This window comes from Urocitellus parryii, chromosome 3, assembly GCF_045843805.1.
Source record: "Urocitellus parryii isolate mUroPar1 chromosome 3, mUroPar1.hap1, whole genome shotgun sequence".
NCBI lineage: Eukaryota > Metazoa > Chordata > Mammalia > Rodentia > Sciuridae > Urocitellus > Urocitellus parryii.
Genome location: NC_135533.1, coordinates 197,557,075 through 197,584,822, shown reverse-complemented (window position 1 = coordinate 197,584,822; position 27,748 = coordinate 197,557,075). Strand labels below are relative to the sequence as shown.

Sequence of the window (27,748 nt, the reverse complement as noted above, 5' to 3'; positions counted from 1 at the left end):
TGAGTTGGGGAAGGTATTAGGTGGATAAAGTTTCCGGAGAAATCCATGAGTTGAAGTATATGCACAGTTGACTTTGAAATGTCACTAGGTGTTCAAGTGCAAATGATTCCAAATCTTTGCTCTTTGACTTGATTTATCACTTCCCACTAGAATGAGGAAGCCTGATGTCAGTCCCTTTCAGCTCTCATTTCAGCATCTCTGGTGCGCAGCACAGTTCCTGGACCACAATCATCTCAGAAAATAGCATTTGAGTGAATGGATGAAAAAAAAATTGTATACTACAGAGGTTCCATTTGAGGCCAAAGTTTGTCTTATTCAAGCTCCAACTCCACACTTGTTTTCCAGTCAGGAAGAGAATAACCATTTGGTTTTGTAATCTGCAGCTTCTGGTGTTCACTGGAAACCCATCTTACTAGCTCATCACTTGTAATTTGAAGTCCTTCTTCCCCAAAGTAGAGAGAAACCTCTCAGAGAGAGACACAGGAGCTTTCTGTCCTTCTTTTATAAGTGTGGCCCAGCCTGGATTCTGCTGGAGACTTATTCAGTCAGAAGACAGGGCTTTGACAACATCTCGGCTCTAGGAGGGGCCGAGGGACTGAGGTGGAGCAGGAGATGCCTCCTCCTGGCTTCTTTCTTTGTGTGTGGATGTGCTGTTTCTGTTGTGCCCCCATCTCCTAGGAAACCTGAAGAACATTCTAGAACAAGTTCTCTGGGAGCTTTCCTCTCTGCTCAAGTTCAAATCCAAGTCATTACAGACTGTCTGTTGGACACTTGTCAGGGGACCACAGCCAGGTGCCTCCTTTGCCTGGTGTCCAGCACAGAATAGGAGGAGCCCTTCTGGACACTCTGTACTTTCACCTTAATTCAGCCAGCTCGGCCTTCTGCACCAGTGTGACTCTATAATGAGCTGCCTATCCAGCACCTGACCTCTGGTGTCACCTTCTTCATGGAGGTTTTCTTAACTCCCCATTTGAGTTTATGTCCTGGGCAGTGCTAGGGGAATTGTGAGTTCTGGGTCATTCTGAAAGCAAATGACAGAATCTGTTACCTGTGGGTAGCACTGAGAGAGAGAGAAGCCCGGAAAACTTTCAGGATTCCTGACAACACTTGATAGACCAGCCTTTTGACTTTAATTACTTCAATGAAGGCATATATGTCACTTTCTTTCTAGCTTACACATGTTCAAAGTGGAATTTTTCAAAGTGATTAACCAAATAAACCCTAACAGAATGTCATTAAATTCTTCCAGGAGACTCTAGATGAATCTAGAAAAGACATTGAGCTGATCTTGCATCCCCACTCCCCTACCCCAGTCTCTGAAGGTGAGCCTGAGTTTGTAGAATGACCCATCTCAGTTGCCTCTAGAATGGGAAGCTTTCTACTCAGGGCCCTGGGAGCAAGGGTCTGTGGTCACCCTATGCCCCAGATAGTTACCCTTTACTCTTCCTGGATCTCCCAGATCCACATGCTGCAAAGCTCTGTGTGATAAGGGGACAGACCCTGAAAAAGATGAATTGACCCAGTGCTGTCATCCTTGTAACATTTCTGAGTCACCACCTTTGAAGGAAGGACATTCATCTTTGTGATTCACAATGTTCATCTGCAGAGACTCCAACACTCCCCACAAAAACACAAGGCAGGAAGGAGCCAAGGTTCTTGGTGGTGTCTCCCATCCCCTGGCTAATTTCTGACAGCTGTGGTCAAGAGACTTGAATTGGCCTGACTTTTCTTTTTCCTTTGTTGTCAACTTCCAAGGAGTCATGGGTAAAGTTGACAATGGTTTAGCATTTAGATTTATTTATGGTTTGTTTTTTTTTAAGCAATTAAGTTACCGGATTAAGTTTGTGCAAAAATGAAGATGCTTATCTATGTAGTATCTACACAGTCAACCAAGGGCAACTGGCTGTGTTAGCCATCCTACCCCTGTCCTAGTGGCCATCTGGCAGGCAGGTGTCCTTGAAGAACAGTATCTGAGTGACTTGTGCTGAAAGGGTAGACAGTGCCCTCCCCACAGCTTTACAGGTAGAAGGTGAATCCAGGAAGTTCAAGGACCACCACTGGGTGCATCTTTGAGAAGTTGAACAGAAGCTATCATGCTGACAAACAACTTCTCTTGGAGGTCCGAGGGAGAGAGGGAACTGGTGATGGGACTAAAGTCCCAACCATAAGCACTGGCTTACGTAAAAAGGAAGGGAGCAGCTCCTGGTGGAAAGGAGCCAGGAAACTAGTCATGAGGACTAAAAAGTCACCATAGGCAGTGACCGTTCTTCCTAGGCCCTCCTTACTGAAACCTGCAGCAAATCCACCCCAGCAATGTTATTTGAGGTGAGGCATGCACAGTTACAGTTGAAACTGTAGAAGGGTCAGGCTCAAGATATGTGAATTCAAAAAGGAATTATCTAGGTTGTTAAAATTAATTTAGGGATGGTCTCATTGTTTGAATGACCTAGAGTTCTTTTGAACTTGTTTTCCTGATAAGACTCATCTCTAAAAGCTCATCCGAGGGGGAAGGATGTACTCTGATTTGGCTCTTTTTTTCTCTGTTGGGAATGACAGAACCATTTTGATGTTTGGAATGTGGGAAGCATTTTACTCTGTACATAAATCATCCTCGAGGCTCCAGGTGGCTCTCTGTATACAACCAGTGAGTCACAGGCAGACAGATGAGCCTCGGTGGGAAGACTTGGGGCATCCTCTGTTTGGGGATTTGTATCCAGCTGGTCTGGTCTCTGCTTTGGTCCATCATCCACACTTAGCCACAGTCCTGGGATCCACCATTCTCTCCAGGAAAATTTCATAGGGAGAAATTTTGAAAACAAATTGATTAACCCTTTTTCTTAACAACTGGTGTGATGGGCAAACTGGGAAGACTTGTATTTTAGGCACTTTTGTCTAGAGCTTGCTGTCCCATGTCAGGGGTGAGGGGAGTTTTGAGCACTGAAAAAATTTTATTAATATATTTTAATGTGTTATTTGAAGCATCACTTGGTGATTTTTTAAAATCCAATGTCTTTAAAATGATCCATGTTATTGTATTGTAAATAATTTAGATGATTAAAATGGATTGTTTTAAACAATATTTAGATTATAGTTTTACTTTATTTCAGTCACATGTTTTTTGTTCTAATTCACATAGGAAATGCACTTGATTAGAAACAGTCCATATCTTGTCCTGACAGTGTTCTGTATTTTAGATTTTTATGTGTAGGGAAGAGCCTCTATGTGGCATACGATTCAGAGTTAAGTTCACACAGTTAAGTCAGTAGTTGGCTGGCCGGATGGACCATTCAGGTGAATTATCTTGGATGCCTAGATCCTTAAAGGTGAAGAAAGTGTGAGATTAAAGCTAGGCCCACAGAAGATGTTGCAGGTCAGTCTATTCAGCATTTATACACATGGAGCCCTTTTACCTGGGGAAATATCTGGAATCATGCAGTCCTTGGCATCTGATCTGGTAGTGAGTGACCCTGTGTGTGCTTATGTGTGATATGTTTTCAGAAGAAAAAACCTGCAAGCCAACTACCTACAGTTTGCCAGCGTAGAAGAGTTTGAATAATCGAGGATTAACTGAATTTAAAACTTACCAAATTCTATATCAGCATCAGAATTCAGGGAGAGGAATAGCAATTGAATATAAGAAAAGTCTGGGGCTCTTTATTGGTAAATGTAAATTAATACATTTTAATCCCTGCACATTAATCGCATCTCAGCCTTTTGACTGAGATCAAGTGTAATACCTCCCCCATCCACTGTAGCACCCAGGAACTTTCTGGTCAGGTTGAGAGAGAGGAAGAATTTAAGTAGAGAAAGCATTAATTCTAAGAAGTCCTGTCCTTCATGTCCCCAAAGTGAGCAGCATGAGATGAACCCACATTACCATTCTCTGAAAAGAACTTGTTTAGAGGGGCAGGGGCTTTGGTGTGTGAAATAGTCTTGGTGACTTCCGGAGTGAACCCTCACCCTGAGCCCCTGCTGCCTGCCAAGAAGAAGGTTTTACGTGTCTCTTGCTTTGGGAATCTCCTCTCTTCCTGCACCCAGGGCTGTCGCAAGCATCCCTTTGCTTCTCTGTGGCAAGCACGAGGAGCTCTGGCAAGCCCATCCCCAGGTGACTCACTGTCTCTGTGTTGTGTCATCCCAAGGAAGGGAGGTGCAGCAGCGGCCAGGCCATCCATGGTGACACGGGAGAGCTCCCGCATCCAGGCATCCCAGTGGTATTTTGGAGGGGCCGAATCTCCCGCTTTGGCACTTTTGACCCTCGTTGATCTTCCTTGGTCTTCTAAAGCTATCCATTGCTCTGGGGAGTGGTGACTTCTGAATTTTTAGCAGCCTTTTCTTATCCCCAAAACCCATTTGTTTAAGATGGGTTTTGCTTCTGTTGATGCAACTGTATCTCTAAAACATCCTTCTTACCCTACCTGTTGTGATCAAAGATCTAATACTTAATGGGGTGGAGGAGAAAGTGTGCATTTGTGACCTTTTCATTTGATCTTCTGGCCATGTGTTTTGATGGGGGTATATTTCTAATGTTAAATTCAGCCTTGCCTTATTTGATTTTTTTTTTTAATGTTCTCTCTCTTTCACCTGTTTTGTCTTAATTCTACCTGTTGACTGCTTTTCCCCCCTCTCCTTCCTGAATAACCCATCATCCCTGATATTTGGGATGGCTTTTCCAGGCCTTCTGTTGCTTCTGTTTCTAGACCTTATCGCAGCAAGAGAATCGTGATTGTTCGGTTGCCTTCTCTTCATAGCTTCGTCCATTTTTGTTTGGCTTGCAGCAATTTCTCGGTTATCTGAGTTCCTGAACCATTTCATTTATTGCTTGGGGAACAAAGATTCATAAAGCCTATTTTAAATGTTTTTTTCCCCCTCTCCCTCCCATTTGCCTGGAGCTCCCAGTGGCTGTGAGGCTGCTTGCCGTACCAGGCGCCACGGGAGCCTCCTTTGACACACAGAGCCCCACCAGACCACAGTTGGGGCATCGCAGTCTTGCCTTGCTCCTCTGGCCCCGCTCACCATTTTTGTGCTTTGGCTTTGTCCTCACTTCCTTCAATGTATGTGCCTCCCATTTTTTTTTTGTTTTTTTGGTTATCATTTGTTGTTTGTTTCATCTGGTTCCTGGTTTTCTTTTATGACATAGTCAGCTGTGTGTGGATCTGTAGGGTTTGGGGCACCAATCAGTTATGTTTTGTTTGCCTTTTTCTTTTCTTTTTTTTGTCAAACCCGAGAGAAAACGTCCCATAAGGAGCTAGAAGTTTCTAGTTCACAGCCTTTGGAATCTTCCTGGCCTTTGACTCCTCATGGCCCCTGAGATCCTAATCCGTTTTCTCCCAGGAGGTCTCTGGGGGGCTGAGCTGCTGCAGGGGCACAGGTGGGTAGGGAGGGTCGGGGGATCATCCCAGGACATCATTGTGCATGCTTTTTGGTGCAGCCTCTTTTTTTTTTTTTCTCTTTTTCTTTTTTTTCCCCTAATGCTTGAGTTATGAATGAGGATGACCTCTACAATCATGATGTCTCATGACTACTTGTTCCTTCACCAGCTTTCTGATGCATGGTCTTAATACCTGTGAGTTTACTTTGCTCCAGACCACAATCTTCAGTCGCCTCAACAACCACCTATTAGAACATTAAAAGGAAATAAATTGAGGATCCCTTGTTGCTCTCTCGACTTCACTTGAAATCAGACATCCTAGAAATGGCAAGAAAGGAGCCAGGGGGAGGTGTCAAGGAGGGAGCAGTGATGCCACTTGCACCACTGTGTGTCAGACACTGTCCTGGAGCTGGGGCACCCCAGAGGGCCCTGAACTCTGGAACTCTTGCCAGGTTGCTGTTGAGGCTGCTGAGATGGCCACCTCCCACCATGTCAATCACAGGTGGACAGTAGTGGAGCCAGCTTCCCGCGCCCCTTTTTGTGTGAGCAGAAAAGGGAGCAGCACAAGCCTTGCCTAACTGCCAGGTGCCAAGTGCCTCTCCCCGCCCGCTCCATCCCCTCCCCTGGGCCGAGTTTTGGCACCTGTTTGCCCATGTAAAGCAACAAAAGAAGAAAGCAGATCCTGACCTCTGTGCAGGAAAACCAAATTTACCCCCAAGACCCATTAGCACCTCCCCCTGGAACTGGATCCACTACTGGCCCAGGAATATGATGAGGAACCCTGGCTGGATTGGGCCGGAAGCTGGGATCTGATGTTCTGCAGACCAGTGCTCAAAAATGTGGTCGTTTTTTGAGGGACCACCTTCCTCACCCAGATCCAGTTAACAAGGTAGCTCATCACTTCTTGCATCTGCTCAGGGCTGTGCTGGAGTTTTGTTTTTACTGTGGTATACTTGGATGCAAGGAATATGTTTTGTTCCCCGATTTAGCGCACCAGCCTGGGAAGTGCATGTCACAGACCAACTCCACCTTAAAAAGTATTTTTTGAGACCCTCAGGCTACTCACTGAGCTGAGGATGTTTGAAAAAGTCACTGTGACAGATGCAATGGCTGAAGACATGGAGAAACTGAGGCCCCGACTGAAGAAGGTCCACATCAGGGAATTGGTGCTTGCCATCACAATAATGCCTAAGATGCATAAGCTCATGTTCACCTGTGGGAGAAAGTGTCGCTGCAGCCATGCCCATCCACCTGCAGCTCCCCTTACAGCTCACCCAGGGACATAACTGTGGCAGCCAGACCCCTACTAAGATGGCACCACAGCCCATGGAGACTCAAAACAATCTAGGGCAGATTTTCACTTAACCCTCAGTGGGCAGCAGACCCATCTTCCAGACGGAACAGTCAGAGAAGACTCTTGCTGGCTGTGAAACACTAACCCAGAATTAGTATTTTCCTGTGAACACAGACCTCTCTTACTGGTCCCACAGGAACCAACGCTTGCAGACCACAGGGCCTGGTAGTTATTACTTGGTATGTGCTTATAAGTGTGTGTGTGGGGGAGTCCTTACTTCCCAGGATCAGGTAAGGCACAAATTGGCCATACCTCCCTCCACGAGGCACCCCAATCCCCAAGTTACAAGTTCATTCAGGCCAGCTCCTCAGGGCATTCCTGGGCCTCTTTTGTGCTAAGACTTTACCTGTGCAGGTGTTTTCGGTGCATTCTTGCTTATTCCTTAACTTCATTTTACAGATAAAGAACCAGGGGCACTGTATAACTTGCCTAAAGTGCCTCAGTATGAGAGCCCATAGGATTCAACCCTAGACACTGTAGTTCCACGCTTTTAACCAGGACACAGTCCTGACTGGGGATACACCATCGGAAGTGATGTGAGTCATTCCAAGCATCACTTCAAGGACCTAAAGAATTTTTTCTTTCTTCTTCTTCTTTTTTTTTTTTTAAAGAAAAAACCTTGAGAGAAAAGGGAATCTTTAGAAGCCTCCTATACAAAACCTATATAGACCTTCTTGCTTGGCTGAGAATAAGGAAACTGCCTGCAGACATGCATGCCTCTTCCATGGATTGGGCCTATCTAGACCTCCTACTTATTTCTCTTAGGTTTACCAGAAGCTAAATATTTGAGAAAAGAGTGCCTTTTTTTTTTTTGGTGGTGGTGGTGTTGGGGATTGAACTCAGGGCTTTGTGCATACAAGGCAAGCACTCTACTAACTGAGAGTGCTTCCTTAGAATTTACACAAGGCATCTTATGGTCCAGTGGCAGCCTGCTGACATACACGGTTATGAAGGCTGGGTGGCAACTGATAAAGACTAAAAAACTTCCCAGTCCACAGAGTCATTTGTTTTACTTTGGACCACTTACCCCAAGAATCACACTCCACAGTACACCAACTGCAAGCGTGGCAGCTCCCACTGACTTAGCCCTAAACAGACGGTCGGGTTTGAGCCCAACTCTGGGTTGGGGATGCAATGAGACTCCTCTATCAAGCAGAGACTGGGGATGGGAGGCGAAGGGGATGCACCTGAGCCCTGGAGGGAGGCTGCTGGGGGGGGGGAGGGTTCTCAGTTCAGGGGAATTTCCAGACGGTTCTTTCCAGTATCCCCGTATGCCTAGGGTACCCCACACGCCCAATTTTCCTGGCAATAGGGTAGACCGGCCAGAACACCCGATAATGACAGAAGAGCGATGGGCAGCGGGTTTCTCACCTTGGAATCGCGTGCAGAGAAAGTCTGAGGCACAGGGGACTTAAAATGAGAGGTGGGAGGTGGCGGTCTCCCCCAGAGCGGAACTAGCCCAACCGCAGGGAAGGTTTTAGACCTGTCAGGAGGAGGCCTCGTCCGCCGTCTCTTACCGCCCGCGCGGGACCCCGGTCGGCGCGACTCGGGAGGAGGCCGCTCCCGCCTGCCCGGCTCACTGCGGCGCCGGCTGCAGGCCCCCCGCCCGCCCCGGAGCCCGCCCGCCGCCCCCCGCCGCCCGCCCCGGGCTGCACCTCGCTGCCGAAGGCCAGCTTAGCGGCGGCGGCGGCCAGGGCCCCGAACGCGCCGGCGCACAGGCAGTTGAACGCGCCCCAGAAGCGGCGCCGCATCGCGCCGGCCTGCAGGTGCGGGGGCACCTCGGCTGGCGTGTCGGGGTAGGCGGTGGCCGACACGGCGCCCCTAGGGGGCTGCGGCTGTGGCTGCGGCAGCGACCGCGCCGCCATGATGCCTGCCACCCGCTGCCCGCCGCCGGCTGTCAGCCGCGCGCCCGCCCGCCGGAGCCCGAGCGCTGAGGACGTGCCCACGTGACGGTCCACGCTCCGGAGGCGGCCACGTGACGTGCTTACGTGAGCCCGTCGTCCGCAGCTCCCGTCTTACGCAGGGTGGTGCCAGGTCCGCAGTGTAGACGCCAGGTCCGGGGCCCGCGTGGCGGCTGTGGGTGCGGAACGACAGCCGCTTGCAACCTGCGGCCTCAACCCCGGCCACACAGCGCTGCCCTGCACCGACCCCCGCAGCGTATTCATGCCCAGTCCTGACTCGTCGGAACCGCGAGTCACCTGCATTCCCACGCCTCCTGCCCGCTCACCTGTTCTTTCTAGGTCCAGACACGTACAGTGAAGAGCTGCTTCGACAGAGGGCGCTGGACACCTCCGGACTGAGAAAGGAGGCTGGGGTGGAGAGAGGGTGGTGCGCCGCCCTACGTGGGAAGTTAACCTGAGGGTAGGCAGTGAGAAGTCGTCCGTAGTCACTCTGCTCAGATCAACGTCACCTCTGATCTTCTATGCAATTATGTGTCTTTATAATGTCATTTAAAAACTGCATTTTCTTGAAATCATAGAACTGTTGGAATGTATGCTATTTCCACTCTCCAGGAAAATTAGTACTTTTTCTGTATGCATATTTAGTTATATAGAGTACAAATGTTAAAAGTATTTTATATATGGGATCCCCAGCCCACCCCATCCCCCAGCTTCCATGCTGAGAATTGAATCAATCCCTCGCCTCCTCCTCGCATGCTCAGCAGGTGAGGTGAACTACCTCGCCAGCCTGGGACTTTTCTAAAACACAAATGATTTCACAGCACACATAATGTTCAACAGCATTCTGTTCCCTGTTCTGGGAGTTTTCATGGAAGTCTTTGTGTGCCACCTTGCTTCGCCCATAGAGTGGTTTGTGGCTCAAATAAAATCATGGATGATCCCTGTAACTCTTATGAGGTACAGACTGTCCCATTTTGCAGATGAGAAAATTGAAGCTCAGAAAAAATAAAGTAAACCCCCGCTCAAAAAGTGTTCCCCTTAAAATTCCTTTCTTTGAATCTTCAAGAAATCAAGTGGTGTCTGCCTGATCAAGACTACATAATGTACAAGGGGTTCTCTTAGAACAAACAATGTCTTTTCTAGGACTAGCAGTTGAGCATCTTCAAGCCACCTGCTCTGAAATTTTCACCAGTCCTGTGGTGGTTCCTCTGGTTGTCTATCTGTACTAGCCTGCCAGCTCCTTGAGGATAGTTAATTACACATTCAGTTGTTTTCAGATGTCTAAGGCCTAGTGCAGGGCATTGCATTGAAGCTATCTGGAGCTGGACTGAGGCTCTAACGAGCTCCTCCAAGACAGTAGCAGTGCTACTGGTTAAAGGACCACACTGAGGAGCAAAGCCTTAAGTAACTGTTGTTCTAAGTGCACATGGGCATCCTGCAGCATACTTGTCTCCTCACAGGACTTTGTCAGGGCAGAAAAATACATGCCTTTTTCTGTTCCTGCTGCAGCACTGGATAGTGCGACCAACTCATCTGTGACCTTTCTACAGATGTTTGAATACACTGTGGACAAACTTACTAAAAAACGATGCAAGCCAGAATTGCCTCAACTGGGTAAACGAGGGGAATCTCCCATTCCACATTTACTTAAAAAAATTAAAACAAAACTTAAAGATGGCTTATAAGCAAAAAAATGATCCATTGAGTTCTGGGAAACCCTAGACTCCTCCTCACCTAGAAGAGCCAGATGTCATAATCTAAAAGGGGGCAAAGAGGGAATTTTAAAGCATGAAGCCCCTGGGGTGATGGTGGGGGCTGTGATGACCTGGGCAATGAGTGCCTTCTGCCACCCTTTTTTCTCCAGCCTTGCCTCAGTGTCGTTTCTTTTCATGGTGTCCATTCCTCTGTGCCTGTCTTTTCTTCTGTTCAAACAAATGAGCACATAATCTGGGCCAGGCCCTTCCTGTTCCAAGCATCATAGTAACCTGGATGCGTAAGACCAGATCCCTGTACTCCTTGGGTTCTCAATCCTAACTCCATGTCCTGAGGACTACCTTGTCTTCTTTCCTTGCTATGAGTGATGTTACGGGTTAAATTGTGTCCCCTAAAAAGATAGGTTAAGGTCTTAACTGCTGGTAGCTGTAAGCGTGACTTTATTTGGAAATAGGGTAATTGCACATGTAATCGCAATAATCTAATCCAATATGACTGGGTCCTCATAAGAAAAGCGGTGCAGGGGCGTGTGCAGCTTGGTGGTAGGGTGATTATCTAGCATGCATAAGGTCTTGGGTTTGATAAAAGGCGGGGAGCAGTAGGGAGAACCCCATGATATATGTGATACTGTGAATGGAGTGACACTTCTACAAGCAAAGGAATACAAAGGATTGTTGGCAACACCAGGAACTGAGAGAATGGCATGGGACATATGCTCTTCCGGGCCAACACACCTTGATTTTGGACTTCTGGCCCCAGAACTGTGAGAAAATAAACTGTTGCTTTAAGTCACCCAGTCTGTCATTTGTTATGGCAGCCCTAGCTAACACAGGTGATAAGACCCAAGCCTCTTCACTACCAATGTCAGTACTCTACCTTCTCCCTCCAAGGCAGTTGCTACCTTTTAAATTCCTTTTACATACCCGGCCCTTAGGGATTTACTACTATTCCTTGAGACTTCAAACATACATTAAATTTAAACTTCTTTCTACAGCTTTATTAAGAGGTATAACTCAAAAACTGTAAAATTCACTTATTTCTTTTCTTTTTGGCAGTATTAGTGATTGAACCCAGGGCTTCTTACAGTCTAGGCAAGTGCTCTTCAACTGAGTTATATCCCCAATTCTTTAAAAAATTTTTTTTAAATGTATGTGTTTGTTGGTACTTTGGATGAACCTAGGGGTTTTCTAACATTGAGCTTCATCCCCAGCACAATTTTTATTTTGAGATAGGGTCTTGATAAGTTGGCTCATGATGGTCATGAATTTGCAGTCCTCCTACCTCAGCCTCCCAAGTGTCTGGGTGTGTATGACCATGCTTGGCAACATTCACTCAAGTGTACAATTCAATCTTTAGTCATTTAGAGTTGCATAGCCATGTCCACAAACTACATTTCTGCCACTTGAAAAAGTTCCCTCATGGCATATAGTCTTTCATACTCCAAGCCAAGCAACCAATGATCTGCTTCCCATTGTTTTGCATTTTCTGAACATTTCACATAAACTGTGGGGAGCCATTCTCACACGTGATCTGGTGCCTCCCGTTAAGGGTCTGAGGCACTTTGGCAAAAGTCGAAGTTTTTCCCGGCCCTTTCCTGATGAGAGAGCCCATCCGTGTGGGGGTGTGCCTGACCACTGACCCAGGGGACCCAATCACTGACCCTGACCTTGGAGTGCAGTCCCCCCTCAACCTTCATTGGATGGAATTCTACCCTGAATCTCTTGTTCCCTAATAAAAGGCTAGTCCCCAGCATGCTCTCTCTCTCTCTCTCTCCTGCTAGCCCTGAGTAATCCCTGCTGTCCTGCTGGGCAGTTTAGAGAAGCGAACCAGAGAGGGGAGCCATCTCGGACCTAGCAATAGAAATAAGGTAATTGAGTCTTGTATTTTTATTTCGATCTCTTCTAACTAACTTTATGCCTAGAACCTCATTAATGAAACCACTGCGCAGGCCGCGTGGTAGAATTTCCTGTAGCCAGTAGAGGGCACTTGGAGACAGCAGAAAACTTGAAGGAATTGGCTCTAATGATGGAAGCACAAGATCAGGTATGTGGGGTTTGCTTTCCTAAGAAGAAGAGATCCAGGGCAGGAGCTGAACCTCCCAACCCCTCTACACCACCACCTGCCAGGAAACAGTTTGTCATGGGTGCACGGTGGGAGGAAATGCCAATGGAGGAGACTCGGCCCCTCACATTCCGGATCCTTTCTAGAGCGTCAGTGGGTTCTCGAGGCTGCAGTTGCCTGGGGGTAGGTGGGCAATGCCAGACCGGCAAGGACTCCCTAGGTTGCAGGTCTTCCCACCCGATTCAGGGTTCTTCCCACTCTTCCCACTCAGTCATATCTCAGTTCCATGCTCCTCTGGGGATCCAGAGAGGGCCTCCCTGTACATGGGCAGTTGAACTGGTCATGGGGACATTTGAATGAGTCCCTCTGCTTTGGGGGCAGGAAGTTGGGAGGCCTGGTTGATGTCCTCCAGGTGAAGTGCAGGGAGGCATGTCTGGCCAAGAAGAACACTTACCCACGGGTGTGGATGGAAGAGAAGAAACATCACAGATTGAGAGGAAACCACTTGCACACCCTCCTGCCATTCCCAGGATCAAAGGAAAGCATCTTAAAAAATAGTTTACAAAATGCTCTGTGTTATTAGGGTATTTCCCACCTTTTGAAATTAGCCCACCTAATTAATGCATCTTCCTTTTACACCCCCACCCCAAACATTTGCAAATAAGTTACAGGCATTATGACCCTTTTCCTCCTCAACATTTAAATTTTTTTGTAGTTGTAGATGGATAGAATGCCTTTATTTTTATGTGATGCTGAGGATTGAACCCAGTGCCTCATGCATGCTAGGGAGGCACTCTACCACGGAACTATAGCCCCAGGCCTCGCCTTAACATTTAGCCTGTATTTTCCAAGCCCCATAAAGCCCAGCACAGTGATTAAATCCAGGACTAAAATGTTTGTTGAATGGTATCTAGCATACACCATGCTAGGCTAATCTTGCTCTGAAGCCCCGAAGAACTTAAACCAGTGAGGGAAATCTGGACCTGTAGCTTAGATCAGCAACTTGGGGACCAGCAGCTCAGCAACACATAGCAGATGAGACAAATCCAGGAAAAGGAAGCAAGAGAGGAACCTGGGAAATGAAAGGCAAGGCAGAATCCATCAAGGTTTCCATGAGTTTCCAGGGAAGCCATTGGAAGAGGATATTTCTGAACTACAGCCAAAGGTTTAGGGACCTCTTCTTAGAAGAGAAAGAACAGAAAAGAGATGTGTTGTTCTTCCACACCCCAAAATATATAAGCCCACAGTCCTCCTCGGGGCCTCTATTACCTGTGACACTAAGGCCTTGAATAGCTGTAGCCATATCCAACCCCTGCCTCTCCTGGGTGCCTGACCCCCAACAGTGGTGTCTCCTGCCACCCTCAGGCCCCGGAAAAAGCAACTGTACTCTATTCTCAGCTGTTCTGGTGTTCTGCAGAAACTGGAACCGACCAGCCAAAGCAGGTAAAGTTGCAGGGCTCAGGAACCAGGTAAGTAGGCCCCTCAGCCCATCAGCTGTGGTCTAGCCCCTGGTCCCTGTCAGTGGCTGTGCTCTCAAGGATGGAATCCCCACCCACCATAATTGTCCCAGGGATGAAGAGGGAAGGCTCAGCCAGATGACAACAGCCAGCCAAGCCTCTGGGGCTTTACAGACATATATGATTGCCACTTCTCAACTCTCAGTGATAACTGGTTGGTCATATTTTGCATTTTTATCAATTCATCATGAGTCAATATTTTTATAAAATACCATAACACCAAATTATGAGAAAAAATAAAATGCAAAGCAAAGGAAACTAAAATATAATATCAAATTTTATTGGATTCAACAGACATTAAATTGCATTTTAAAATATAAGAACAAACATAGGGAAAACTAAAAGCTTTATGAAGACAGTACCCATTATTCATTGAAAATGTGCCTAGGGCATTTAGTATGGAGACTCGTTGTTAAATTCAACTTTCATAGTTCGGCAGCTATAACTAACCAAATAGTAAAAAGATAGGTAAGTGGTGATTTTCTGTACTAAACACTGAGACCCACTTTTGAATGAATACTGTTTTATCAGTATTAAGGTTTATAATATAATAAATGAGTATGATTCTTTTAATCTTTTTTCAGCTAGCTCATGTTGATAACTGTCCCATTAACAAGGGATAATGTATCAGCTTCTCAGCTATCTTTTACAAACACTCCTGATTGAAAAACCAGTCTAAAATGCTGTTGGGAAAGGAAGCTGATATATTTACAGTAATTTCTTGACAAAAAATTTCCAATGGGGTTTGTTTACCAGCCTGTAATTCAGGCCGAAGAATACACAAAGCAAATTTTTATGCCTCCAAGTTAGATGATAATGTTAAGCTTTAAATTTTGAAAGGCTTGAATAAAAAATAACTTCATGGTAAAAGAAATAAATTAGAAAAATAAATATACACTTTCAGTTGTTCCGATTTTTAGGCATTTTTGGCTAAAGATTGCCAAACAAACCTTAAAGCATCACTTGTTGTAATGTGATCATTAGTTAGTGGTTCGTACCACCTGCAACCCAACCCAAGTGTTCCATGACACTTGAGTGGACCCACATGCTTGGTCATGTGCTTGGACTTCGTGACAATGTTAATTGTCCAAAATGCATCTGACCATTTACTCTCAATTTCCATTCTTATCTCATTGTGGACAGTTTGCAGACTGATGTGAGCCCGCAGACCATTCTTTATGTAGTGCTGGTGTGGGGACTTCTATGGTATAAAGCACCTTTTTGTTAAATTTAACGAATTTCTGTTTAAGTGATGAAGCTTTTAAACATAATTTGTTATTTTTGTTTCTAGAAAAATCCCCCTCATGGCACAGACAGTGGGGAGAAGTTGATGCCTTGGGATAGGCCCTTCTTCTCTTACTTAACCTCAAAACAAACATCATCAGTGAACATTTCCGCTTGATGATACAGCCACCCCTCATGCAAAGAAACATAAATGCATGGTTTCTTCAAACAGAAGTGCAGGATCTATAGGAGATGTCCAGGCCACATCTTGTCCTTCTTGACCCTGACTTGATGAACTAGAATCTGTGGGTGCATTGTAGTGTTAACTGTGGAATTGTTTAAGTAGGGGATGGAAGATTGAAAAAGCAAAAGGGAAAATTGATAAAGCAATAATACTGATAACCACGGGAATCAGAGCCCTCAATTCTGTAGGACTGGGGGAGCAAAGGAAATATGTGGCATTGTTTAGACAAAAAAATTTCAATCTAATGATTAAGTTACTGTCTCTTAGCTCTGAATTCACCATTATATACCCTGCTGAGGCTTCTGTGTCAGGTGCTGCAGATAGGGAGACCCCTGAGGGCAGGAGGAGAAGCAGGAGACCTGTTTCTTCCTGCCTGTGAGCTGTCTCCCTCAGCAGCGCTTCTCCACCCTGGCAACAGCATCGCTCTCCCTCATCCTAGAACTGCCTCAGCACAACACTCCTTCCGCCTGCTCAGGGAGGGAAGTGGAGACCCACCCTCCCCTCAGAGCTCTGGGTTCCCCTGCTCAGGACCCCCTCCTATGGCCTTCTCAGTTTATTTTATTCTAACCTGTTTCCTTTGCTCCCCAAGTCTTACAGAAGTGGGGGCTCTGATTCCTGTGGTTATCAGCACTGTGTTTTCCCAACGTTCCCTTTTGCTTTTTCAATCTTCCATCCCCTTCTTAAGCAAGTCCCCATATTCCCTCTGTTGAAAAAGAGACAGTCCTTCCTACTGGTTGATAATTGTGATGACATTCCTCCAGCCCCTAGTTCAACTTTGTCCTCCATTGGTCGGAATTCTTTGTGAGAGTAATGAAAATTTTCATTTTAGCAAGATCCAAACCATATGTGGCCAGGCCTATTAGATGGGCTTTCCAGGGTCAAAATGCAGAGAAGGAAGGAAACCGTGATGATAAACCATGGCCCTGAGGCCTGTTTAGAAACAAAGACCCTAGCACATTGCTATGATGATGCATATAAACTCTAGAGTAGAGGCGGTCATATCAATTGCGGGGCTAGCACAATCATCCAGGAGACGGATAGTTCGTGGCTCTGTTGCAGGTGGTGGTGGAGAAAGAGGTGAAGAGAGGGCAAATTCTAAATGCATTTTGAAGCCAATCTGACAAAGAGGTTTGCTGAGGATTAGATGGAAGGGGAGAGGAGTCAAAGATTGTCCCAGGGCTTTTGACCTAAGCAGCTGGAAGAATGGAGTTGCCATCGGTTGAGTTGGGGAAGGTATTAGTTGGATAAAGTTTCCGGAGAAATCCATGAGTTGAAGTATATGCACAGTTGACTTTGAAATGTCACTAGGTGTTCAAGTGCAAATGATTCCAAATCTTTGCTCTTTGACTTGATTTATCACTTCCCACTAGAATGAGGAAGCCTGATGTCAGTCCCTTTCAGCTCTCATTTCAGCATCTCTGGTGCGCAGCACAGTGCCTGGACCACAATCATCTCAGAAAATAGCATTTGAGTGAATAGATGAAAAAAAAATTGTATACTGCAGAGGTTCCAATTGAGGCCAAAGTTTGTCTTATTCAAGCTCCAACTCCACACTTGTTTTCCAGTCAGGAAGAGAATAACCATTTGGTGCTGTAAACTGCAGCTTCTAGTGTTCAACCCATCTTACTAGCTCATCACTTGTTAGTTGAAGTCCTTCTTCCCCAAAGTAGAGAGAAACCTCTCAGAAGGAGACACAGGAGCTTTCTGTCCTTCTTTTATAAGTGTGGCCCAGCCTGGATTCTGCTGGAGACTTATTCAGTCAGAAGACAGGGCTTTGACAACATCTCGGCTCTAGGAGGGGCCGAGGGACTGAGGTGGAGCAGGAGATGCCTCCTCCTGGCTTCTTTCTTTGTGTGTGGATGTGCTGTTTCTGTTGTGCCCCCATCTCCTAGGAAACCTGAAGAACATTCTAGAACAAGTTCTCTGGGAGCTTTCCTCTCTGCTCAAGTTCAAATCCAAGTCATTACAGACTGTCTGTTGGACACTTGTCAGGGGACCACAGCCAGGTGCCTCCTTTGCCTGGTGTCCAGCACAGAATAGGAGGAGCCCTTCTGGACACTCTGTACTTTCACCTTAATTCAGCCAGCTCGGCCTTCTGCACCAGTGTGACTCTATAATGAGCTGCCTATCCAGCACCTGACCTCTGATGTCACCTTCTTCATGGAGGCTTCCTTAACTGAAGATTGCCAAACAAACCTTAAAGCATCACTTGTTGTAATGTGGTCATTAGTTAGTGGCTCATGCCACCTGCAACTCAACCCAAGTGTTCCATGACACTTGAGCGGACCCACATGCTTGGTCATGTGCTTGGACTTCATGACAATGTTAATTGTCCAAAATGCATCTGACCATTTACTCTCAATTTCCATTCTTATCTCATTGTGGACAGTTTGCAGACTGATGTGAGCCCGCAGACCATTCTTTATGTAGTGCTGGTGTGGGGACTTCTATGGTATAAAGCACCTTTTTGTTAAATTTAACGAATTTCTGTTTAAGTGATGAAGCTTTTAAACATAATTTGTTATTTTTGTTTCTAGAAAAATCCCCCTCATGGCACAGACAGTGGGGAGAAGTTGATGCCTTGGGATAGGCCCTTCTTCTCTTACTTAACCTCAAAACAAACATCATCAGTGAACATTTCCGCTTGATGATACAGCCACCCCTCATGCAAAGAAACATAAATGCATGGTTTCTTCAAACAGAAGTGCAGGATCTATAGGAGATGTCCAGGCCACATCTTGTCCTTCTTGACCCTGACTTGATGAACTAGAATCTGTGGGTGCATTGTAGTGTTAACTGTGGAATTGTTTAAGTAGGGGATGGAAGATTGAAAAAGCAAAAGGGAAAATTGATAAAGCAATAATACTGATAACCACGGGAATCAGAGCCCTCAATTCTGTAGGACTGGGGGAGCAAAGGAAATATGTGGCATTGTTTAGACAAAAAAATTTCAATCTAATGATTAAGTTACTGTCTCTTAGCTCTGAATTCACCATTATATACCCTGCTGAGGCTTCTGTGTCAGGTGCTGCAGATAGGGAGACCCCTGAGGGCAGGAGGAGAAGCAGGAGACCTGTTTCTTCCTGCCTGTGAGCTGTCTCCCTCTGCAGCACTTCTCCACCCTGGCAACAGCATCGCTCTCCCTCATCCTAGACCTGCCTCAGCACAACACTCCTTCCTCCTGCTCAGGGAGGGAAGTGGAGACCCACCCTCCCCTCAGAGCTCTGGGTTCCCCTGCTCAGGACCCCTTCCTACGGCCTTCTCAGTTTATTTTATTCTAACCTGTTTCCTTTGCTCCCCAAGTCTTATAGAAGTGGGGGCTCTGATTCCTGTGGTTATCAGCACTGTGTTTTCCCAACGTTCCCTTTTGCTTTTTCAATCTTCCATCCCCTTCTTAAGCAAGTCCCCATATTCCCTCTGTTGAAAAAGAGACAGTCCTTCCTACTGGTTGATAATTGTGATGACATTCCTCCAGCCCCTAGTTCAACTTTGTCCTCCTTGGTCAGAATTCTTTGTGAGAGTAATGAAAATTTTCATTTTAGCAAGATCCAAACCATATGTGGCCAGGCCTATTAGATGGGCTTTCCAGGGTCGAAAATTCAGAGAAGGAAGGAAACCGTGATGATAAACCATGGCTCTGAGGCCTGTTTAGAAACAAAGATCCTAGCACATTGCTATGATGATGCATATAAACTCTAGAGTAGAGGCGGTCATATCAATTGCGGGGCTAGCACAATCATCCAGGAGACGGATAGTTCGTGGCTCTGTTCCAGGTGGTGGTGGAGAAAGAGGTGAAGAGAGGGCAAATTCTAAATGCATTTTGAAGCCAATCTGACAAAGAGGTTTGCTGAGGATTAGATGGAAGTTGAGAGGAGTCAAAGATCGTCCCAGGGCTTTTGACCTAAGCAGCTGGAAGGATGGAGTTGCCATCGGTTGAGTTGGGGAAGGTATTAGGTGGATAAAGTTTCAGGAGAAATCCATGAGTTGAAGTATATGCACAGTTGACTTTGAAAGGTCACTAGGTGTTCAAGTGCAAATGATTCCAAATCTTTGCTCTTTGACTTGATTTATCACTTCCCACTAGAATGAGGAAGCCTGATGTCAGTCCCTTTCAGCTCTCATTTCAGCATCTCTGGTGCGCAGCACAGTTCCTGGACCACAATCATCTCAGAAAATAGCATTTGAGTGAATGGATGAAAAAAAAATTGTATACTACAGAGGTTCCATTTGAGGCCAAAGTTTGTCTTATTCAAGCTCCAACTCCACACTTGTTTTCCAGTCAGGAAGAGAATAACCATTTGGTTTTGTAATCTGCAGCTTCTGGTGTTCACTGGAAACCCATCTTACTAGCTCATCACTTGTAATTTGAAGTCCTTCTTCCCCAAAGTAGAGAGAAACCTCTCAGAGAGAGACACAGGAGCTTTCTGTCCTTCTTTTATAAGTGTGGCCCAGCCTGGATTCTGCTGGAGACTTATTCAGTCAGAAGACAGGGCTTTGACAACATCTCGGCTCTAGGAGGGGCCGAGGGACTGAGGTGGAGCAGGAGATGCCTCCTCCTGGCTTCTTTCTTTGTGTGTGGATGTGCTGTTTCTGTTGTGCCCCCATCTCCTAGGAAACCTGAAGAACATTCTAGAACAAGTTCTCTGGGAGCTTTCCTCTCTGCTCAAGTTCAAATCCAAGTCATTACAGACTGTCTGTTGGACACTTGTCAGGGGACCACAGCCAGGTGCCTCCTTTGCCTGGTGTCCAGCACAGAATAGGAGGAGCCCTTCTGGACACTCTGTACTTTCACCTTAATTCAGCCAGCTCGGCCTTCTGCACCAGTGTGACTCTATAATGAGCTGCCTATCCAGCACCTGACCTCTGGTGTCACCTTCTTCATGGAGGTTTTCTTAACTCCCCATTTGAGTTTATGTCCTGGGCAGTGCTAGGGGAATTGTGAGTTCTGGGTCATTCTGAAAGCAAATGACAGAATCTGTTACCTGTGGGTAGCACTGAGAGAGAGAGAAGCCCGGAAAACTTTCAGGATTCCTGACAACACTTGATAGACCAGCCTTTTGACTTTAATTACTTCAATGAAGGCATATATGTCACTTTCTTTCTAGCTTACACATGTTCAAAGTGGAATTTTTCAAAGTGATTAACCAAATAAACCCTAACAGAATGTCATTAAATTCTTCCAGGAGACTCTAGATGAATCTAGAAAAGACATTGAGCTGATCTTGCATCCCCACTCCCCTACCCCAGTCTCTGAAGGTGAGCCTGAGTTTGTAGAATGACCCATCTCAGTTGCCTCTAGAATGGGAAGCTTTCTACTCAGGGCCCTGGGAGCAAGGGTCTGTGGTCACCCTATGCCCCAGATAGTTACCCTTTACTCTTCCTGGATCTCCCAGATCCACATGCTGCAAAGCTCTGTGTGATAAGGGGACAGACCCTGAAAAAGATGAATTGACCCAGTGCTGTCATCCTTGTAACATTTCTGAGTCACCACCTTTGAAGGAAGGACATTCATCTTTGTGATTCACAATGTTCATCTGCAGAGACTCCAACACTCCCCACAAAAACACAAGGCAGGAAGGAGCCAAGGTTCTTGGTGGTGTCTCCCATCCCCTGGCTAATTTCTGACAGCTGTGGTCAAGAGACTTGAATTGGCCTGACTTTTCTTTTTCCTTTGTTGTCAACTTCCAAGGAGTCATGGGTAAAGTTGACAATGGTTTAGCATTTAGATTTATTTATGGTTTGTTTTTTTTTAAGCAATTAAGTTACCGGATTAAGTTTGTGCAAAAATGAAGATGCTTATCTATGTAGTATCTACACAGTCAACCAAGGGCAACTGGCTGTGTTAGCCATCCTACCCCTGTCCTAGTGGCCATCTGGCAGGCAGGTGTCCTTGAAGAACAGTATCTGAGTGACTTGTGCTGAAAGGGTAGACAGTGCCCTCCCCACAGCTTTACAGGTAGAAGGTGAATCCAGGAAGTTCAAGGACCACCACTGGGTGCATCTTTGAGAAGTTGAACAGAAGCTATCATGCTGACAAACAACTTCTCTTGGAGGTCCGAGGGAGAGAGGGAACTGGTGATGGGACTAAAGTCCCAACCATAAGCACTGGCTTACGTAAAAAGGAAGGGAGCAGCTCCTGGTGGAAAGGAGCCAGGAAACTAGTCATGAGGACTAAAAAGTCACCATAGGCAGTGACCGTTCTTCCTAGGCCCTCCTTACTGAAACCTGCAGCAAATCCACCCCAGCAATGTTATTTGAGGTGAGGCATGCACAGTTACAGTTGAAACTGTAGAAGGGTCAGGCTCAAGATATGTGAATTCAAAAAGGAATTATCTAGGTTGTTAAAATTAATTTAGGGATGGTCTCATTGTTTGAATGACCTAGAGTTCTTTTGAACTTGTTTTCCTGATAAGACTCATCTCTAAAAGCTCATCCGAGGGGGAAGGATGTACTCTGATTTGGCTCTTTTTTTCTCTGTTGGGAATGACAGAACCATTTTGATGTTTGGAATGTGGGAAGCATTTTACACTGTACATAAATCATCCTCGAGGCTCCAGGTGGCTCTCTGTATACAACCAGTGAGTCACAGGCAGACAGATGAGCCTCGGTGGGAAGACTTGGGGCATCCTCTGTTTGGGGATTTGTATCTAGCTGGTCTGGTCTCTGCTTTGGTCCATCATCCACACTTAGCCACAGTCCTGGGATTCGCCATTCTGTCCAGGAAGATTTCTTAGGGAGAAATTTTGAAAACAAGTTGATTAACCTTTTTTCTTAACAACTGGTGTGATGGGCAAACTGGGAAGACTTGTATTTTAGGCACTTTTGTCTAGAGCCTGCTGTCCCATGTCAGGGGTGGGGGAAGTTTTGAGCACTGAAAAAATTCTATTAATATATTTTAATGTGTTATTTGAAGTATCACTTGGTGATTTTTAAAAATCCAATGTCTTTAAAAGGATCCATGTTATTGTATTGTAAATAATTTAGATGATTAAAATGGATTGTTTTAAACAATATTTAGATTATAGTTTTACTTTAGTTCAGTGACGTGTTTTTTGTTCTGATTCACATAGGAAATACACTTCTTTAGAAACAGTCCATATCTTGTCCTGACAGTGTTCTGTATTTTAGATTTTTATGTGTAGGGAAGAGCCTCTATGTGGCAGATGATTAAGAGTTAAGTTCACACAGTTAAGTCAGTAGTTGGCTGGCCGGATGGACCATTCAGGTGAATTATCTTGGATGCCTTGATCCTTAAAGGTGAAGAAAGTGTGGGATTAAAGCTATGCCCACAGAAGATGTTGCAGGTCAGTCTATTCAGCATTTATACACATGGAGCCCATTTTACCTTGGGAAATGAATCATGCAGACCAGGGCATCTGATCTGGTAGTGAGTGACCTTGCAGTAGAGATATGTCATAACTGGGGCTGAGATCCTGAAGTTGGTATTGGAAGGCGGTCACACTTGGTCAAAACAGGCCTTGAACATTTCCCTAAGTCTCCAACACCTGGCCACCAGAGGTGAGAGCCAAGAATCAGCTTTCCTCACATCTTTGTTTTATGCATAGGTCCAAATTCCATTCAGGAGCAGTTACAGAGTGTGGGGAAAGGGAATGGAATATGTCCTGGTGGAAAGGAGCCAGACAGAAAGTTCTGGCAGCCATCTGTTCCTATAGCTTTATCACAGGGCAGGGGCCAGTTGCAGTACACCTTCATCAGCTTGTGTCCTGTCTTGCTTTCAGTCTCACTCATGTCCACAGAAGTGGGTCCAGAGAAGCTCGTGAAGGAAAGGTGGCCCAGGGACCCAGCAGAACCAGACAGAATAGGCTGGTACACTGGTTGACAGGCCTTCAGATGTCTTTGGTGTAGGGAAGTTCCTTCCCAGTGTCTTGTGGGAGGAAGCGCTTTTTGATCCAGCCTGGCTCTACTGCAGTCTGCCCACACCTACCCACATCAGGACCTGCGGAGGAAGCCCCTGTGCTCTTGCATCAGCATGTATGTGAAGCCAGAGCGGAGCAAGCCAACTGCAGCCTGGAAGTCGAATAATGAAGAAGGAGAATCGAAAACCAACAGCATAGAGCCAGCCCTGGTTAGAACTTCCAGAGCACAGCACACTTGCTAAAAGCAGTTTCTTTATGGTGTCCTTACCTGGGAGAACCACAAGAGGTCCCTCCAGAGTCTAGAGGCTCCCACATGGGTGCTGACTGGTGGGCATCAGCTCCTGACTCCTCTTACATGGAGGGGCCTTTGTGGAAGCACTCGCCTGTCAAGGTTCAGTGCAAGGGAGGAGTGCCCTCTTGGATTGGCTTTGAAGACGCTAGCAGGAAAGGTCTCCAGACAGCTCAGCCAGGCAAGCTCCCCTGCTTCTTGGTGTCAGCCACAGAGAGAAGGACAAAAACACAGAGGGCATGCAGGTCAGCTTGTTGACATCCAAAGGATCCATGGAGATTTTTGTACTTGTCCTTTTAACAGCATTCTAAAAAAATCTCTTCTCTAGATGATACCCCAGGGGCACTTGAGAGATTTTCTGGCCCTCTGCACAGTGCTGTGAAATTGTTCACCTCTTAAATCACATACTTTTTAGATGAAAGACAGTAGATAGCTTGGTGTAGTAGGATGACTAGACTTTTAATTTTGTAGGAACCAAGAATAAGTTGTACAGAAACTGGAAAAAGATTCTATGCTGATGAGGTTCAAAATCTCCATGTGCCTGACCAGCAGGGGCCCTGGAATTTCCTCTGAGTTATAGGACCAGATCAGAGCTGTGTCCAAGAAATGTTTGAGAAGCAGAGAAGAGTTACCTGGCCGATGTGAGGCCTGGAACGCAAGGGCTTAAAAAGTGTCATTATAGAGTTGTATAGTACTTTTTTAGTTTAAAGTCACTTTTTATCTTATTTTTTTTTTAAGTGATGAGCCACTTTATCTGAACCTACTTTTCATAATATCCCCCACTCCAAGGGAAATGCAGTTGAAACCACATTGATCGCTCTTACCATATTGGTATTAATGATGGATTGTTGGGCACATGAGAGTTTATGGAGCTTTTTGTTTATGAATTCATCATGGAACTTTTTTCTCCCAGAAAAATTCATAGGCAGAGTTATACAATGAAGTGACAGCAAAATGTTTAAAGCATTTTTCTATGCCCTGGTATTTTAGTCTTTTAGTCAGAAATTCTAAGGCATTGCTTTGCCTTTTTTTGTGGGGGGAGAGGTTAATGGAAAGGGAGATATTTCTCATGTAGCTGACAGGCAGGGAGATATCCTTCTTCTCCCCTCCTCTTCCCCTTAAGCAAAATTCAAAGTCCTTACAAACCAAGAATTTTAAAAAGATGTCCTGATATTCTTAGGGCTTAGTTCAAGCCGTACCTTTAAGTTGGGTTGACAGTGGCTTTTACTGACAGTAGCTTTGTTTTTGCTTGGATAGAAAAGCCTGGGCCCAGGGTGCCACCCTTAATGTGGCAGCTACTGGAATAACCGGTGCAGGGAGGAGTGTATGCGTATGTTGGTTATGAATTTATAGAAATTACAAAGACCCAAGTCCTGACAGCAGCTTCAACACTACATGGTCAGGTTAAGAAAAGGAAAAAAAGCTCAAGATCATTTCCTTCATTTCACACAAGTTGGTCCTTTCCATGAAGAGTGGGGAAGAGAAAATAGAAGGCCTCTGTGCACCACAAAGACAGGGTCCCTGTTTCCAAGATTTTGAGATGCATTTGAAAAGAAATTTGCACCACAGGTATTTTTAGAAATTATTTATGTGCCTTTAAAAAAAATGGATTGGGTGCATGGCATGGCCAGTATTTCTCCATCTCAAAGACCTCTCTTGAAGTAGCTGGGTGTGTGCTGCATCTCCCTAGAGACACACTCAGTGAATGTTGCTCTCTTCCATAGCTCTGTGTCTCACGCAGGGCTCTTTGAAGGACTAGATTCTGTGATGGCTTTTAGAGAGCAAAAAACTTTTGTTGAACCTAATACGTTTCAAATTTGCCCTTCCCAGAGGATGGGAGGGGAGCGCCACTGGGACTGATTAAAATGTATGAGTCAATGTGTTTTGTGGGCAAGCAGATGGAGTCGTCCTTCAGCCGTTGTGGAGATTCTGGACCCACCAGAGCATCCCCAGCCTTGTGTGTTTCCTCTCCTCTGTTTTGGGCTGTAGAGAGGCAGTGGGCTTTCTAGCCTGAGTCTTCAGGAAGCCTGATTGCTCCACAAGGCAGCAGCCATCCAGATTTATATGGCAACTCCACTGCTGTGTTACTACCACTGGTGGCAGCCAAAGAATCCCAGTTACTCAGTTCTCCAGTCAGGACCAGGCATCATGGAGCATGGGCAGTCAGCGCCACTTACCAAGTGGACCACTCCAGGCAGAAAATGCACCAGGGTTGCATCAGAGAAAAGGAGAGAAGGGTGACTTTCAGCCGTAGGAAGCCCTCAGTGTGTGAACCTGCTGCTCGCCAAAGACGTGTGCTTATGTGTGATGTGTTTTCAGAAGAAAAAACCTGCAAGCCAACTACCTACAGTTTGCCAGCGTAGAAGAGTTTGAATAATCGAGGATTGACTGAGTTTAAAACTTACCAAATTCTATATCAGCATCAGAATTCAGGGAGAGGAATAGCAATTGAATATAAGAAAAGTCTAGGGCTCTTTATTGGTAAATGTAAATTAATACATTTTAATCCCTGCACATTAATCGCTTCTCAGCCTTTTGACTGAGATCAAGTGTAATACCTTCCCCATCCACTGTAGCACCCAGAAACCTTCTTGTCAGGTTGAGAGAGAGGAAGACTTTAAGTAGAGAAAGCATTAATTCTAAGAAGTCCTGTCCTTCGTGTCCCCAAAGTGAGCAGCATGAGATGAACCCACATTACCATTCTCTGAAAAGAACTTGTTTAGAGGGGCAGGGGCTTTGGTGTGTGAAATAGTCTTGGTGACTTCCGGAGTGAACCCTCACCCTGAGCCCCTGCTGCCTGCCAAGAAGAAGGTTTTACAGGGAAAAAACGGTCGTCAGATAGGGAGGCTGCTACTAACTCCGTTCCACCACCAGAGGGCGTAATTCAACCAACAGCTTTACCTGCCTCCATAGATGATGAACGGAATCCTGAGGCAGGACCCCAAAAATTAGCATGCCCTGTAGTTGAGCGGGGAGAAGAAAGAGAACGAGTTTACCGTGCCTTAGATTTCAAAATAGTAAAGCAATTAAAGGAAGCTGTAGCAACCTACGGCCCGGCCGCTCCCTTCACAGTCAGTATGGTCGAATCTATTACCAGCTGGGACTTAACACCAGCAGATTGGGCTAACGTGTGTCACTCTGTGCTAAATGGAGGACAATATTTATTATGGAAAATTGCCAATGAGGAATTTTGCAAGGAGACAGCTAGGCGAAATGCAGAAGCAGGTTACCCTGAAAGAAATTTACAAATGCTTCTAGGGAGAGGAGATTTTGAAGGTCAGAGGCAACAGATCGGATATGATCCTGGCGTATACGCTCAGGTCGCTATAAATGCAATTAGGGCATGGAAAACTTTGAAGGGACAAGGGGATTTACAAGGTCAACTATCTAAGATAATACAAGGAGCTAATGAGCCCTACGCTGACTTTGTAGCTAGACTTATTGAAGCAGCCTCTGAGACATTTGAAAATACAGAACAGGCAATGCCATTTATAAAACAACTGGCTTACGATCAAGCAAATCGTTGCTGCAAAGAGGTCATTAGACCATGGAAACAGGAAGATTTAAACACATATATTAAATTATGTAGAGACATTAATGAACAAGGACAAGTCATGGCAGCTGAAGTAAAACAGGCTTTAGGTACCAAGCCAAAAACATGCTATAATTGCAATCAAGAAGGACATTTTAAAAGAAATTGCCCCATAGGAGGAGGGTTTAACAAAGCTAGGTATCAAAAGAGTAGAATCCCGGGTATTTGCCCACGATGCCATAGAGGGAGACATTGGGCTAATGAATGCCGTTCTCAAACCACCATAGAAGGTATTCCGTTATCAAAAAATGGACAAAGACCAAGTGTCTACCCACGATATTGTGGAGAAAGGTATCAGGCCCCGTTGTCAAAAAACGAATTGGAGGGCCCAATGCCCCGGGGCCCAAAACCACAAATATACGGGGCAATGGAGGAACCCAACAGCACCATCAAGGTGGTGCCCAGGATGCATTATCCATTAGATCCCTCATCAGACAGACTAGAGGGAGCGCAGGGTTGGACATCTGTACCTCTGCCAGAGCAGTATTAACTCCAGAGATGGGAGTTCAAATCATTCCCACAGGAGTAAAAGGACCTCTTCCCCAGGGAACAGTAGGCTTATTATTAGGACGCAGTTCTTCTACACTTAAAGGACTTATGATAAGTCC

At 45.7% G+C, this 27,748-nt stretch overlaps 1 protein-coding gene and 1 long non-coding RNA gene across 2 annotated transcripts; both read right to left on the bottom strand.

The window, feature by feature from the left end:
• LOC144253677 (uncharacterized) lies at positions 1-25,988 on the bottom strand. Its single transcript, XR_013343363.1, has 6 exons — positions 25,954-25,988; positions 23,528-23,742; positions 12,852-12,943; positions 8,950-9,077; positions 8,711-8,796; positions 1-1,021 (listed from the first exon to the last, which is right to left on the bottom strand). It is a non-coding gene; the product is annotated as an uncharacterized LOC144253677 (long non-coding RNA).
• On the bottom strand, positions 3,633-8,638 carry LOC144253670 (transmembrane protein 42-like). The gene is made up of 3 exons (XM_077796270.1): positions 8,378-8,638; positions 6,435-6,581; positions 3,633-5,613 (listed from the first exon to the last, which is right to left on the bottom strand). The coding sequence occupies exons 1-3, from the start codon at positions 8,585-8,587 to the stop codon at positions 5,503-5,505; spliced, it is 468 nt and encodes a 155-aa protein (XP_077652396.1). The 5' UTR covers positions 8,588-8,638; the 3' UTR covers positions 3,633-5,502.
• Positions 25,989-27,748: the final 1,760 nt, after the last annotated feature.

Bases quoted from the DNA above. Each gene is read 5' to 3' on its own strand.
- LOC144253670 (XM_077796270.1), bottom strand. From the start codon at position 8,587: ATGGCGGCGCGGTCGCTGCCGCAGCCACAGCCGCAGCCCCCTAGGGGC. The intron at 6,582-8,377 runs GTGCAGCCCGGG...TTTCTCCCACAG, and splicing joins AGCTGGCCTTCGGCAGCGAG to GTGAACATGAGCTTATGCAT. The intron at 5,614-6,434 runs GTGAGTAGCCTG...ATGTTCTAATAG, and splicing joins TTTCAAACATCCTCAGCTCA to GTGGTTGTTGAGGCGACTGA.